Source organism: Buteo buteo, chromosome 10 (genome assembly GCF_964188355.1).
Source record: "Buteo buteo chromosome 10, bButBut1.hap1.1, whole genome shotgun sequence".
Taxonomy (NCBI): Eukaryota; Metazoa; Chordata; class Aves; order Accipitriformes; family Accipitridae; genus Buteo; species Buteo buteo.
The window spans coordinates 8305728-8321361 of record NC_134180.1 but is presented as its reverse complement, the minus strand read 5'-3'; the positions used below and the strand labels follow the sequence as shown (position 1 = coordinate 8321361).

The following is a 15634-nucleotide window of genomic DNA, read 5'->3' as shown; positions in this document are numbered from 1 at the left end:
AGATACCTAGTCTGCAGTGTTCAGTGCATATACATGCAAATGACAGTTCCAGTAACAAAGATGCAATTAATTTTCTATTGCATCTTTTCATCTAACAATCTAAGTGTAACATCAATCTCTGATTACCTCTTGGATAAGGAAAATTTATCATTTTCATTTAACAAACTGGCATAAGGCACAGAAGTGAAGGCCTGTATCTACTAAAAGCCATTGGGAAATCAGTAAAAGAGATACTTGGCTAGAGACTTAAAGTCACAAAAAAAATATGCTACAATTTCAGAAGTTTGAGAGTTCACCTAAAAAAAGCTTATGAAGAATAACACTGCCTCCAGTTCTTAAGAGCTACTGGCAGCACAAAGGAACAGTTTGTGAGGTGCCTTTGAAGACCAAGCTGACCTAGGAAATAAGTAAACTAGCAAACTGCAAAAGGATAACTACCTCTCTTTCCAAGACAATACACCGCAGAGTCAATAATATGTTGTCAAAAAGAGTCTAGTTTAGGGACAGGGTCATAGGCATCTCCAGAAGTGGGGGTATGACAAGACTTTGGGATACTGACTTCAAAATTTGGAATTTCATGTATCGTGTTTTGAGGTAGCTTCACTGTTTGGGATGACAGTTCTCCAAAAATTTTTGCAGTATGTTATGGCAGGATGTTGTACTTTTCTTGTACTCATTTTACTAGTAACAAATAGGATAATCAGTGCTACGGATACTTAGGGTGGGGATAGAGATGTCTCCCTCTTCCCTTCAACCACACAAAGTTTTCAGAGTCCATACCTTTCCAATATTGCAGAATGCTATAAGCCTTACCATATCATTTTTGTTCTCCATAAAAATGCTGAGTTTCTTCAAGAAAGATACAACCAGGATAAGCAGCTCAAAATTATCACGGTCCAGCGCTTTCACTAACATATGAACAATGTTCTTGTTTCTCATCTTCAGCTCAGTGCGAGTATCCTCAGCAAGATTTAGGAGCAGGTAAAGTGCAACTAACAAAGGCCAATACAAATCATACCAACAGATCAAAGACAACCAAATTAAACAAGTCTCTATATACACATTACGTGCTTCAGACAAGACTTTCAGAAGCATTCCACTCCCTTCCCAAGGCATTTTGAAGGAAACTGACCATGAATGCTTTTTATTCCTGTTTAGAAAGCATTAAGAAGATTAATTCTAATAGTGGCTTTGAAAAAAAACCAAAAAAATTATGATCACTCGAAGATTTTTCTATTTTTTTTTTTACTTTCAGTTCCAATGGGAACCATTAAAAAGCCCTTCCTGGGAAAGCTTTGCCACTCAGATCATTTCAATCTAACATTAAGTGTATTTTAGTACAAAAACTGAGATAGAGTGAAAGCTATTCAGCCTCAGTCAGAAACAGGCTAAGTTAGACTAAGTTAAAAAAAACCAAATCAAATGTACAAAACCAAAATACCCAACTCCTCCCAAACCAACATCATGAGCAAAGAAAAGTTAAGTGGATCGCTTTTGCTATTTTTCCTCTAAGACTGACAGATGACTTTTAAAAGTGTTAGTATACTGTCAAACAATCCGATTAAGTACTCATCTTCTCCCTGTTCTTTGGCAATGCTCTTCCATATTCATCCACACATTCAATATGTTTAAGACATCCCAGTTACAACAAGCATCCAATATAACCCTCTACCCACGTTCACCAACAAGGAAATAATTTGATATTTGGATTTGGTACCTCTGAGTAGCTGTTCCTGCTTGACAACCAGCCCTTGATATTTCTTGTAAGTTTTCTCATAGTCCTTTTTCAGGGTTTGATTGTCAGGATCTTCATCAAGTAAATTGCCGAAGTTAAGGAGTTCAGATAAAAGTTATACAGTCTAGATGACTATTGTCTTCAAAGGTATTATTCAATCACTAGTAAAAAGCAAGAGATCTATGGAATAGCCAGTGTAAAGACACTTCCTCAGCAACAGCTTGCTACACCTGTAATCTACAGCATCTTTTTTTTTTTTCTCCTCCTAGTCCTGGATGTATTACATCCTAATAGTCAGCAAAAATGTTCCTAAGACATAGTGCTGATAGAATAAAACTTTTCTTTTCTTGTGTTGTTTTAGTAACTTCAGCTTAATCTCTTCAGCAGCCCAAACTTATCACTCTTGGTCTTCTTCATATCTGCAATTATATTTTGCACTTTCTAGTAAATTCTACTGCTTTCACAGAAGTTGCTGTGTGCTCATCTCGTATAACTCAGCAACAGCTATGAAGACAAGTCAGAAGCCATCAAGCTGTCCCAGCATATCAAAAGGATATCAGCTTTCTTCTTTTTAGCAAGTTCTTCCTGCCAAAGCTCATGTCTCTTCAGTTCATGGTCTATGATATTCATACACAGAGCTCCAATTTTGTAGTGTGTGATTATTCCATGAAATTGAGAAAAACTACATTGAAGAAAAAACACCTGTGAGGAAAAAAAATAAGTGCAAACCACCCCAAATCTGTTTTGACATCTATGGTAGCAACATCCCAACACTGCACCACATGAAGTATTAAAAACAGGTACTTGCTCTGTGCCCCATTATAACACTTCTCAATTGGAAAATTATTTCAAAACAAAAACAATTCCTGAAAACACAAATATTTTTTCCAAACTTGTAGAAGGACAAGCAACAATTTGTTGTTCCAAGTCAAAATAAAAACACATTCCCATTTTCATGCGTAAAGGAAAATGTTTTCCAATCAGCCATGCTTTTCATATTATAAGTGCTTCAGAGGACCTTCTACTCAGCAGAAATAAGAGAGGTCTAAAATCAAGTTGCAATGCAAATTCCATTTGAATTATTTCTAGGCAGGGTACACTGGAACACTGGCATATCTAAATAAAAGCAAGCACTCACTTTGGTTTTGAATAACATTTCTTCCCTGTAGGAATGCTGAGGGAAATAAAAGGTGGCAGCTCAGCCCATAAGCTATGGGTCAGAATCCTTACTAGCTTCTTGCAAGCTCTACTACACACTGCCTCAGCATGGGGGTTCTTTTTGTGCCTCCATTTCGTCATTTATAACACACATGTTTCCACCTCAGGAAATTTTTTTCCTGTTTCAGTGAGGTTTTGTAGTGCAGCGCGGAAAACAAATGAAAAGCCACTAAGCAGAGAGAAGTTCCTTATGTCCCTATACACAGGGACTCTGCACTCACCTTGAAAAGCAGAAGAAAATATAAATTATATTGGTAGCAAGTTCCACACTTTGTTTCCAGTCTTCCCTCAGCACTCTAGCCAATGCACCCAGGGCAGTTTCTGAAGTGAAACAAGATTTAGATGAGCATCAGCATTCCACCTCCTTTTGTCTTGTGAGACTCAGAATGTGAATACAACTTATTCTATATCTATCAGTTTTCTAATGGAAGATTTTCAGAGGTATCACACTTTAACATCTAACACTGCTCACAAGTTCTCTTTGGAGATGGTATGAAAATAGAGAGTACCCTGGGTGGTCATCCAGTCACAAACCCTAAGAAGAGGCTACATGCAAGGAAACTGCAACCAAACGCTAAGGTCATCTTAAAACTACCACTAACCTTAAGATCTTGTGGCCTCTGCCAGCTGTATGTTCCATACTACACTGTGGCCCCTACATAAAACATCACCACTTTCACTTCCAAATCCACTTTAAATTCTACCTTGACAACTATCATTTTTCATCCCCTCCTTTACATTTATTTCCCCCTCCATAGCAACTCTGTATTATTTAACTTGGTTTATATTTCTTCTTGTCATACTTCAGCTTACTATTCCTCTCTGAATCACTTATCTTTTCCATTCACTTTCCCCTATCTAGTCCCTCTTACATACACTATGTTGCATGATCAGAACAAGAAAAGCAGCAACTGGCAATTTCAAGCACAAGAATATTCGCAACAACTCATGGAGACAAACCGTTATTTGATGGCTTACCATTCCCCTCCCATACCAATTCTTACAGTAATCTCACTTGCTGACATCGCAGGATGGGTAGAGTACATACTGAAGTTCATCATTTACTCGAGGAATGTGGGGGTATAAGGGCTCAGTAAAAGAGACAAAGCGGGCAAGGAAAAAAATTACTAAATTAACAAGACATGAACCTACCATCACTTTGGAGGTCTGGTTTGGATTGCCCTTATCTTTTGCCTGACACCTTTACAGACTATAAGGTCCTTTCTTCCCCCCAGAAGAGAGGGAGCAATGGGAAATGCGAATGTATATGCGTGTACACATACATATTTACAAACACACCCTATTCCACACTGATGTAGCTCTCAATATGCACATGGCAATGCACATCTGTATGCAGACACAAAATCACAGTAATGCGAATGTCCTATCATGCATTCTAATAAGATTTTTAAATGGATCCATAAGCAAAAAGAGTACAGTGTGCAAGTGAAATACTTTGGTGATGCATCCACATTCAATTTATCAATTCTCTTAGAAACTGGACACCTATACTTATGTCAGCCTGCAAATCCCATTTTCAAAGCAAGTTTCCTGATCTTCAGGATACAACTCAACATTATCTTGTCTCCAGCAGCAATGCCAACTGAAGTTAATTTAGCATCAAAGTAACCAGGATCAGAAAAAACAGCTGAAGCCTATTGTGGCCAGGAAGATTGCTGTGTTAGACCCACCTAAAAACAGTCTAAGAAGCATCCATTCATAGAGAGATCCAACTGGGCTTTGACAGCCAGCTTATTTTGTACTGAGAAACAAAGACTAGCAAACTACAGAAAATCCCAAATTAAAGGTGAACTACTTTTCCCTTGAGAAGAAAGCACCACAGATAAACAGCACAACACTAAAAGAAGTTACCATTCGGTTTTAAAATTACCATTGATAAGCAGTTCTTCCAAATTATCGGGATTCCTAGCCAGCTGCAGGATGAGGGCAGAGCCGCGCACCTTGTCAGGAATGTCCTCATACAGTAACTCAATGTACTCATCCATGTCATTGATGTTGGCAACTTCATCAATCTGAAAGCAGTCATAAGCAAGAGTTTCACAGAGAGAGAGATGTCAATTCGACACAATCAATCACAATGTTATTCAATCGCAAGACAAAAGAGTGCATAGCTTTGAGTTAAGATCTTAGGAAAAAATAAAATACAAGGAAAAAAAAATTCAACACATCCAGAATCAGTGCCAATGAACACCAGGAAATCTGAGAAGATTTAATTACAAAAAACAAAGGATGCTCAGACACGACTCCCTGTGTCCTGTCCGATGTTCCAGACCTCACTTGCTGTCATGCTGCGTGCTATAGTTGGAGGGAGAAGTATGAAAGTCAAATATTTTACCCTTTATGGAGATGATTTTTATTCCATTGTGCAGTATTTCCAAACAAAGTTCTTTGTTTAAAAAACAAGAAGCAAAAAAACCCAAGAATTCAGCATTTCCTCTCCCCTCCTCCCTTATATAACTGCTTACTTAAGAAGTAAATGGGGTTTGCATTTCTCTTCTAACACCAATACTTACCTCCATTCCTTCAAATGGGGGTGGATCTTTTGGCTTACTGGATTTCTCTTTCTTTTCTATAAAGAAAAAGACATGGTTGCAGTTAAGTTATGCATATTCACAGACAAAAAACATACCCATTATTCTCATAGTAAACATTCTGGTTAAATCAAGGTCAAAGTCCTCTTGTGTCCAGCTGACCTGTCAGACTAACACAGCTAAGGTATGTCAGGTTTCTGACACTGAACAGCCCACACAGAGCAAAATAAACCCTCAGATGCCTTTTGACTCCTCAGTCTAAATGATCAGTTACAGCCCAGTCAGCTGGGGAGACAGAGGGTAACAAACCTTAGTGCAAGCCCAGAGTGACAAAACTCACTTCCACAGTGAGACACTCCAGCAGCTTTGATTCTGCTTGTACACTGTAGCAAAGATGCCCTGTGATACTCCAAGACACACATATACAGAATAAAAGAGGGTAAAACACCCAAAGCAGTTACAATCAAAGCACATAAATAATATTAAACTTTGTTTTAAACTCATCCCATTAAGGTAAGAATCCAACTTGAGAACAAAGTTTACCATTTCATGATTGCAAGAAACCTTGCTAACCATGAGGTAACACAGGATCAGATGTAGAATATGAAACTGTCCCCTGAGCAGAAACTTTAAGATGAACTTAAGACATAAACAGGACCACCAAGATGCCAGGAACTTAAGATGACAAGAATTACCCCAAGCTGTCTGCTACACTGTACCACAGCTTGTCAGGCTCTGAAACTCCTCACTCCAGCTTTACAGACAGTGCAAATTCAGCCTATGAACACTATCTACCCTTCCAAAAGGTGATGATGGAGATCATTCTAGGAAGATCCTCATACAGTCTTTTGATGTCACTGCAAGTGCAGATGCACTATGAAGAGGCTGCACCAAATAGCAGAATCTGTACTTCTCAAGTCCTGCTAAAGCACAAGGCAGCCAGTAAGAAGCATCAATACTAAGTTTAACTAACCAAAAAAATAAACTTTGGTTGTTAAAAAGATAATTCCCCCAATCTCGCTCCAAGATTGTAATTTTTTTCCAAGTGTGATTTAACTATACATCTTCCCCACTCTAGTTATCTCTGGAGAACTCGTACATCCAGCAAGTTAGGACCTCAGCTAGAAAAACCTCACACAGTAGTTTTTCAGTGCTGAAGCACCTCAGTCCCAAGCTACTTTGTTCCTGGATTATTTACCTTTTCCTGCTGAGGCATCTCTGCGATTCTGCAGGTAGTACAACAGCTGTTCTACTTCTGCAAGTTTGGAGGGGTGAATGAGCTTGCATTCTTCAACCACCTTTCGAGCCAGGGAAGCAATGTCTGTATTTGCATTAAGACTCTTTAGCCGAATGCTGCAACACAGATAGGTCTCTCTTCAGTTTTTAACCTTTTGTACCTTCAGTCTTTGATTTGTGTTTACACAATCATGAATTTCTTGAAGCAGAAATGATCCTGATGCCCTCAATGCCTGTGCCATGGCTTACAAAGGTAATGTCAAAGCAGTGGCTCTCTACAACTCCAAATGGCAAGTAATTGTCAAACATTTGACAGAGCGTAACTTGCCCATCAGCTGACAAGCAGCAACAGCAAATGCAGCTGTATGAACAGATCCCTTATAATCATCTCAGACACAGCACACAGTAATTTATTTGCAATACACCCAAAAAAGTGCACACAACTGCAAAGGCGTACCGCATACACAAAAAATCCCAAATGAGAAACACCTATAGGTATTGACTACACAAGAAAGTTATTTTGCAGAGCCTGCAGATGCAATGTCAGGAGTCTCCCATAGCTCTAGCAGACCTGCAGCCAGGTTCACAAGCAACAAGCAGTAAGAAATCTCTGTGGGCATTAACAATAGGATGGATCAAAAAGGAATTCCACCACATTGCAGATGCAAGTTATGCTGATTCATCTGAAAACAGATGAACATTTCTGGTATCTTAAAAAATTTGAGACAATTTAAGGATTCTCTTTTTCTTCCTCAATTATTCTTCTTACATGCACTCACACAGATAGCCACTTCAGCTCAAATTTTCAAAAATGATTCAGTATAGAGGTAAAACAAACCTAGGAAAGGTTCAGACTTGCAGCCTGGAAACTAAAGTTACGATAGTTCTCTGGGCTTTTCCAATGGGGAATGTTTTAATGCTCTTGAAAAAAAATACCAGGCAAAACTAAAATGCAGATACTATAGTGAAATCCCTAGGAGGGGTGACAGATCAAAACAACAGGAAAGCCAACAGCTAGAGCATAAGGCTCTCAAAAGGTTCAATAGTATTACTTGCTTCAACATTAACCATCATTTGAATAGGAACCAATCACTTCACTTTTCTCTACCTCAAGTTTCCATCATGTAAAATGGGAATAATCACTCTTCTTTACAAAACACCTTTAAGTACATGGATGAAAAGCAGTTCACAACATGTCTTTTAGATGTTAACTTTTCTAGGGACATGTTATTTCCTGGCTTCTAAACCCTCTGCTAATCTAGCACTAAGTTTTATAAAGATTAGAACATATTATTTCTTACAGGCTGTTGATGCTTTAAGTTACTGAATTTATGACTCTATGAAAACCAGAAAAAGCTATCAGAACTTGCTATGACCTTACATTTTCTGACATTCTTTGCGCTCCCCCAGCATGGGGTCTCCCATCTCTCCCAGAATTGTTGCTTCCACTTCATAGTGGACAATGAGGGCTTTCTCAGATGGATGCACATCTATGTTGCCTCCTTTTACTTTCCTGCCGTGAAGAAAAAAAACAGAATTACTGATTAAGTGAAAAGCTCAGAAAACATACTAGAACATAGATCAGCAACAATGACCTGTCTCCTGTTCTATTCAGACCCTAAACTCAAGCACTACCCACCTACCACACTGTATTTCATTTCACACAGCTGTACCAAAGCTTAGAGCTAACAGCATATTCTTGACTATTGCTTCTACTACATACAGAAACACCCAAGCCATTGGTCAAGCCCTAATCACAGAAGTCAAGTAAGGAAGAAACAGGATAAATCTTTGATTTCTAAGTCTCCCAGCTTTCTTAAGGAACTACAATCAGGAAGAACATGCATTTCACAGAGAAGGTAAATTTCCCAGTTGATTCCCTGTTACATTGTCAGTATTGAGAAATCTTCTGCTAATGCCATCAATCTAGTGCAGTCATTTACAAATGTAAACTTTTCCTCAAAGACTTTCTTGGTTAAATCTTAACAGTTAAAAATCTATCAAGAACAAATTACAAATAATTTGAATTTCAAATCAACTATTCTTCCCTGAAGCACAAACCACTTTGCTCATGTTCTTCACATCATTGTGTCTGTTGCCAGGCTTGGGGATTATCAGCCTTCTCCTTCTTTGTGCCAGCAACTCCATGTCCATGCAGAGATACAAGGGCCATGAGGATAGGCCATGGATAAAAGGCCATGAAGATACACCTCATTTCTGTTTTCAAGTGATGGCAGAACCACATCAAGAGAATACAGTTCCACATTTCTGTCTCTGGTGGTAAAGCTGACACTTGACCCTTTTCTCGTAGGTAGTGCCAATAGAGTAGGTACAGCCATGCCATAAACCAGGCTGCTAAAACACTGCAGATTAAAAACAACTCCCTAATGTGGGTTTGGGTTTTGGTGTGTGGGTGGGTTGGTTGTTTGTTTTGGGGTTTTGTTTGGGTGTTGGTTTTTTTAAGACAGATTGTGGCAATAAACAGGTTTACAGGTGGCTTCACCAGTAGCTATATCAGCATAAATGAGATAGCAGCTAGGTCAATTAGACCAGGGAAAACTACTTCAGCCTCACAGAGCTGGAAACATTAGCAAATCTAGATGCAGCCTTCAGTGTAAACACTCTCTTCAGAAAACATCTGAAATGTGTGCCTCCATCTGCCCAGCTACTATGGTGGGTGCTCTCCCTTCTACAGAATACAACTGCAAAAAATACCTTTTTCTTGAGATACAGCTGCCCAAAAAACCCCACAAACCACAGAAAGGTCTGCTGTGGGAAATGAAGAGTCTAGTTCAACTACCAGCCTTACAAGGACATAAAACTACCAGGCAAACAAATATAGCTCACTGCTAAAGAGCAACACCTTCCTTGATGAGATTGTAGCAGAACTCCATTTATCACTTAAGATTTTTTGAAGAGACTTTTGGGTTTTTTTTCCTTTAACAGTACTTTGAAACAGATGCATCTTTACAGTCTGTTCTCACAAGGTCCAACCTTGCAGGGCAGAAAGGTTACAGCAATTTTTTTTCAAAAGAAACTAGCTCTCACTCCTAACCCCCAACTATATTTCCCCCGTGTTTAGACCTACCAGAAGATCCCAACCACAAACACTGCTCCTGACAGTCAAACCTCTGTTAAGTGACAACCTGGTAATATTTACAGATATAAAGAAAAGGATGGGTAGAGAACAAGGGGGCCTGAAGGAATTTGGTATAGTTTTACAAGAACTAAGCTGAACTAACAGCTCATCACTGCCAAAAGGATTAGATCTTGCCATGTTTTCACTGCTCCTGGCAGTCACCTTGGTTCAGCGTGAGGGCTCATCAAACTCTTTCACAGCCACTTCCAGCAATCCAACAGAAAACTCTTCATGTTTTGGGCAGAGGGAGTTTTTCAATGTGTTACTGAATTAAAGTGCTCTATAGAAAGGGAATAACACTCCCTGCCTCAGAGCAGGGATAAAGAGGAAGGAGTGAGACCTCCTCCTTTTGGCAGCAGTAAACCACTGATGAGCTTAGCAACCAGCAGAACCTCAGCCTAAGACTGCTTAAACAGTCTTAGCATTTCCCATGTTTAATTTTTTCCTTAAGAGGGACAGATGGGTAAGCTGAAGAACTTACAGCTGCAGAGATCTTCTGCCCTCTCACATAATCACACTCACTACTTGAGCTATCTCCTAGCTAATGGAGTCACAAATCAATTCACATTCATGTTCCCTGTCTGAAAAATCTTACCTTGTGAACTGCTTGAAGACCTACACCTACACTAAAACGCACTACCCAGCCTCTAAAGTTGTTTTCCATTTGGAAAACACTGCATTCAGATTGCCAGCTTCACCAAAAATAAATAAATAAATAAAAATCTTTATTTAGAGAAACAATCCCCACTCATATCAACAGACATCTACTGATCTTCTATCCATCTTGAGTTTGTAAGTCACTTCAAAAAACATTTAAAAATACAGACATTCTTATAACTAGTAGAAGCAGCAATGCACTCGGGAGCTCTCTCACACATCATCCCGTCCTTTCATTTCACTGCCTGTTTGTCAACAAGAATCCTGCTCTATTAAAGGTTTAAAAGAGGAAGGCCTTTTCTACAGAGAAAAGCTGTGCTAGCTGAGCTCACATAACCAAAGCTGGTGTGTGAATATCCTTTATTAACTAATTCCTTCAGGAGGAAAAAGCAAAACCAAACTATCCTAATTACAAGTGGCATAAATTGCACACGTGGATAAGGCTGAAAATCCAATAACAAATCCTCAGAAGTCACACTTGACAGGAGGGGGACTGCTCATGGAGGATGACAAAGGGAAATGGGGATCAGAGCAATACCAGACTTGCACACAAGCCTGGTCACACTAAATGGCACAGCAGATGTTCTTTGGTTTATGCTCCCTAAAAAGAGAGAAAATTACGCTTGTTACAAGGATGACTACAAAAGAAAGAATATTCCTCCAAAATCACATAAGATGGCACAAACAGAACACGCAAGGCTAAAAATAGGCACTAGTCTAAAGTTACAGCTATTTATTTAATTACAGTTTAATTAATTTAATTACAAATTTAATTTGATTTTTACCTGTTATTGCATTTATATGACAGAACTAATGTTCGAAGATTATCAAGAGGGTTTTTTCCCCCCCACTGTTTCTAATTATGGGTCTTAATATGTGGCATACAAGGAGGGGGAAAAAAAAAAAACAAACAAAAAGGCAAAACCCAGATGGCCTAAACAGCAAGTTCTGCAAATGCTAATAACTGGAAAGGAAGTAAAAAAACCAACCCCCAAAAAAGACCAGGAACTCCACAGAATTCTAGACGTGATGGATAAAATCACCCACATGGTAGGAGAAAGTGACACTGTTCACACATCACATCTCAACAGAGGCCTAGATGCCCTGACATACTCTGGGATTGCTAGCACTTTTGCTCTGAAACAACTGATGGAGATCCAATAGTTGCCTACTTGGGCCCCATTCTTTAGGCTGACTGGTCTCACTGCATAATAGACAGATAAATTCATTCATCACATCTTTAACATCAAACCCAGATCACCAACTTTATACACCATGGTTTCCTCTCCGGTCCATCCCAACTCCAAAACCATTTCATTGATCCTACCTCATTACCTGTCCCCCCACAATCTGCCATTCGATGCTCTAACATCTCCTCCACACCAGTTCATCTCTCCCAGCTGCACCCTGAACCTGCCCTTACTGCCTAACATCCCCTTTCTGGTCCCCAGCCTGCCTGTTCCCCAAAGCAATCACCTGCCCCATCCCAACCCTTAATACTCACATGACCCCTCCCCATTTCCTAATAGCACCTATTCTCCTCTCAACTTGCTGCCACCTCAGTGCCTCATCCCAAATGTACACCATAAAATGCCACCACAGCCATCCCCAAAACAGTGAATCCCTCCAAACTACCACCTCCCCCCAACTAGTTACCACCAGCATGCCACCCGTCCCATCTCTCAGCCTACCCTAAACCCACTTTACAATCTTCACTCATCCCTAACCCAGCCTCCCAGTCCCTGTCCAAGTCTCCTGCCCACCAGACTAGACAACCACCCCCTAGCCTGCCTCAAATCTATCCCTCATTTCCAAACCACTCACCCCAAAGCCTCCCACCCATCTTCCTCCCCAACAGCACGACCTCTAGCCATTTTCCAACCCAGCCACTCCTCAATCTCAATCCCTCCACCCACCTCATGACCTCCCCTCTCAAAACACTCTCCATTCTCACCTCCCCACTCATAACCTCCCATCCATCCCCAAGCTAGCCCTGACTACAACCTGCAACACCTCAGCCCCACACCCCATCACCTCCCCACAAACCCTTCTTGCCCCCCTACCCCACAACTTCCCACTCAGCCCCCACCGCAGGCTAAAACGCCTCAGCCCCACAGCCTCTACTCCCTTGCACTCCCCCAAACCATAACCTCCCATCCACCCCCCCGCCCCCAGCCTACACCACCTGCCTCCCACCCCACAACCTCGCACACGCCACACCACCCCTCACGACAACCCGCCGCGTCTCGGTCCCACAGCCCCACGCCCAGCCCCCACCACAACCTGCCCCGGCCTCAGCCCCACGGCCCTCTTCCATCCACCCCCCAACCTGCCGCGCCTTGGCCCCACAACAGTCGTCTCCCCCCCACACACACACCCTAGCCAGCCTCCCCGGTTACCTCTTGAGGTACCGGGCGTCCTCGCCCTGCATGGCGGCGGGGAGGGGGGGGGAGGCCTCGGCAGGGCGCGGCCCCGCAGCGGTGCTGTTACCAGGGTGAGCGCCAGCCCCGCCCCGCGAGCGCTCAGCACGCACGCGCCACCGCCCCAACCGCCGCCGCCGGCGAGCGCGCATGCGCAGGGCGCCGCCTCTCCCCGCCGCCCGCCTGCGCCGGGTGCCGGCAGCGCGCGGCAGGGCAGGGCAGGGCGGGGCGGGGTAGGGCACGGCGCCCCCTGCAGGCGTGGCGGGGAGGCGCTGTCCCGCCGGTCCCCGCCCGAGGCGTGAGGCGGCCTCCCCGCCCGGCGCTGCCTCCCCGCCCCGTCCCCGCCTTACTCGGAGGCCGGGGCACAAACGCTGCTGGCACCTGTAGAGGCGGCGTGCCATGCTGTGCCGGGGCCCCCTCTAGGTCCAATGGCCGGGCAATGGCCTCTGCCCACCGTGCTAGGTAAGCTCCCCAGGCCTAGGGCCCTCACAGACTTGCGGGTGTCGCTGACCGCCTCGGCACCCCCGTGGGGCTGCTGCCACCCCCCCCCCGCTGCCTCAGGGTTTGCCCCCTCCTTCACAGGAGGGCCGGTGGGACATGAAAGGCTGCCGGCCCTGCGCGGGGCAGGCCGGACGAGGCTGGTCCTCCAACAAAGGTAATGGTGCTGAGGAAAGCCAGGGTCCAGGTGTGGGGCATGGCCCTAGGTCCTTGAGCCCTGCAGGAGTCAAGAAACAGTCCTGCCCTTACAGAGACATCCACCTGTTTCATACGTGGTACTTCAGGCAGCTGCATGTAGCGGGAATAAAGGGACTTTATATTCCTGGTTGCAGTATTTAGGGGAGGATTGAAGAGGGGCTGTTGCCACGTTGTCATGGCCCATTATGGCCACCTGAGCTGTCACTTTTCCCCAGCACCACCTCTTAGCTGAGCCCAGCCTTAAGGCAGTCTTGGTCTGTAAGGTGTTTTGAAATACAATCTTTCTCTTGGGTCAGCAGCATTGTTGCTCACCCGGTGATGTGCAGGAGACGTGGGGGCAATAATGCTGTAGCTCCAGCCTCAGCCAGGTGGCTGGAAATCCAAAATTGTGTCGGGATATGTTATATTGTACAGGCAGCAACTGAATCCTCTGTCACTTTACCTTGCATCCCAGCCATAAGATGAAAAAACATCTTATCCAAGAGGTATCAGAAACCATCTTAAGGGGCTGTAGTTTAACTAAAGTTTGTATCAGAGTAGCATCCAGTCCCGAATGGAGATTCCGCTGAGCTATTTGTTCTAATATCCAGGATACAGGTAAACCACGCCCATCCCCAGTTGCCTAAGGGTCCTGATGTTCATCTGGTTAGAAAGTAAATGGCTAACACATAGAACTAGAGGCAGCAGTGTCTTGTTGGCTTTTTGAACTCTCTCTGTACTTTCTCAAAATAGGATTTTAATTTCTGCTTGTATTTGTAAGATTCAATAAAACTGTTGTCTGGGATTTGCAGAGATTATTTATTTCAAGAGTTATCTGAGGAGTGTGGATTGTTGTTTGGGTTTCAGAATAAAAGGACAATACCACTTTGTAGCAACTAACAGCAGTTGCATGTAAGATGCGGGGCAGATCCCTGCATGTGTTGTTTTCTGGAGTGCTCTTTGCTGGACTACAGCCCCATTGCATACAAGTGAAATGGCTGTCTACCCAGAGTCATAGGGGTAATACAGAAATAAATAATAGTCAGGTACCTAAGGTTCTGGTTTTATTGTGGCAAAATATTAAGAATAAATACTTAATGTCTACTGATCCTATTGAACAACTAAAAATTTTTATATTTTCATAATCTGTAACAAAGTAGCAAAAAATATTTTGTGGTATCCATACTGTGCCCTGCCTTTGTTTTAACAGAAAATGGAAAAAGAAAGTACCCTGTGAAATATAAAGTGCTACCTTAGAGAAATGAATTTACAAAGCATTGCTAGAACATAACACTTTTGTTATTATCCTTATTCTGTTTATCGCAGTAATATTTTATATTAGTGACTGCCCTGAAGAAAAATGTATGTATGACTACCTGATCAGAGCAACAGTTCTTTAGTGATTTCAGCAGATCTTCAGATAAGCATGAGCCAAATGTTAAACTCTGAAGTCATATAAATAAATAGTCTGATATTTCCTGAGTACTAAGTACCTGACAATCACCATCTATTTCATGGAGAATTTCTTTTTTTAATCTGGTCATATATGCCTACAAATGGAGAATAGTTACACACACCTGTGAAAAAGTAGGTCAGAGATTACAAGATGAGAATGATACAAAAGAATATGAGACCTGAAAAATATAAGAAAAGGATCATTTATTGCAGTTAGTGTGCCACGGTGGCCGGGGTAAAATTGGCTGTTTGTCAGGGCCTGAAAGGACAGCAAAGCCTGTCTCAACCTGACAGAGTCCAAATGAAGATACCTCAGCTTTGTAGCAATTGAGCCACAAGCAGTGCCGAGATCAGATAATTTTGTCTGTCAGTGACAACCAGTTGTTGCTGGGTTTAGGAAACCACACGGTGCAAACACTAAAAACCTTGCATTGCACAGTAGATTCTTTTAAAATTAAATTGTAAAACAAATGCTCCCCAAGGTCTGGTTCTACAGCCTTTCCCTGAGCTGTTGATGTTTCTTTGCACAATTTTTTATATCCTGTTT

General features: G+C 42.2%; 1 protein-coding gene across 1 annotated transcript in view; it reads right to left on the bottom strand.

The window, feature by feature from the left end:
- The window catches only part of KIFAP3 (kinesin associated protein 3), a 72974-nt gene extending 59933 nt beyond the window's left edge, over positions 1-13041 (bottom strand). The window contains exons 1-9 of the mRNA XM_075038463.1: positions 12937-13041; positions 8123-8254; positions 6704-6858; positions 5488-5543; positions 4845-4986; positions 3175-3274; positions 2293-2417; positions 1718-1816; positions 814-992 (exon numbers count right to left, since the gene is read on the bottom strand). Of these exons, the coding sequence (XP_074894564.1) occupies positions 814-992; positions 1718-1816; positions 2293-2417; positions 3175-3274; positions 4845-4986; positions 5488-5543; positions 6704-6858; positions 8123-8254; positions 12937-12968 (1020 nt within the window). The 5' untranslated portion in view covers positions 12969-13041. The remainder of the gene's footprint in view (positions 1-813; positions 993-1717; positions 1817-2292; positions 2418-3174; positions 3275-4844; positions 4987-5487; positions 5544-6703; positions 6859-8122; positions 8255-12936) is intronic.
- Between the last annotated feature and the right edge of the window lie 2593 nt (positions 13042-15634).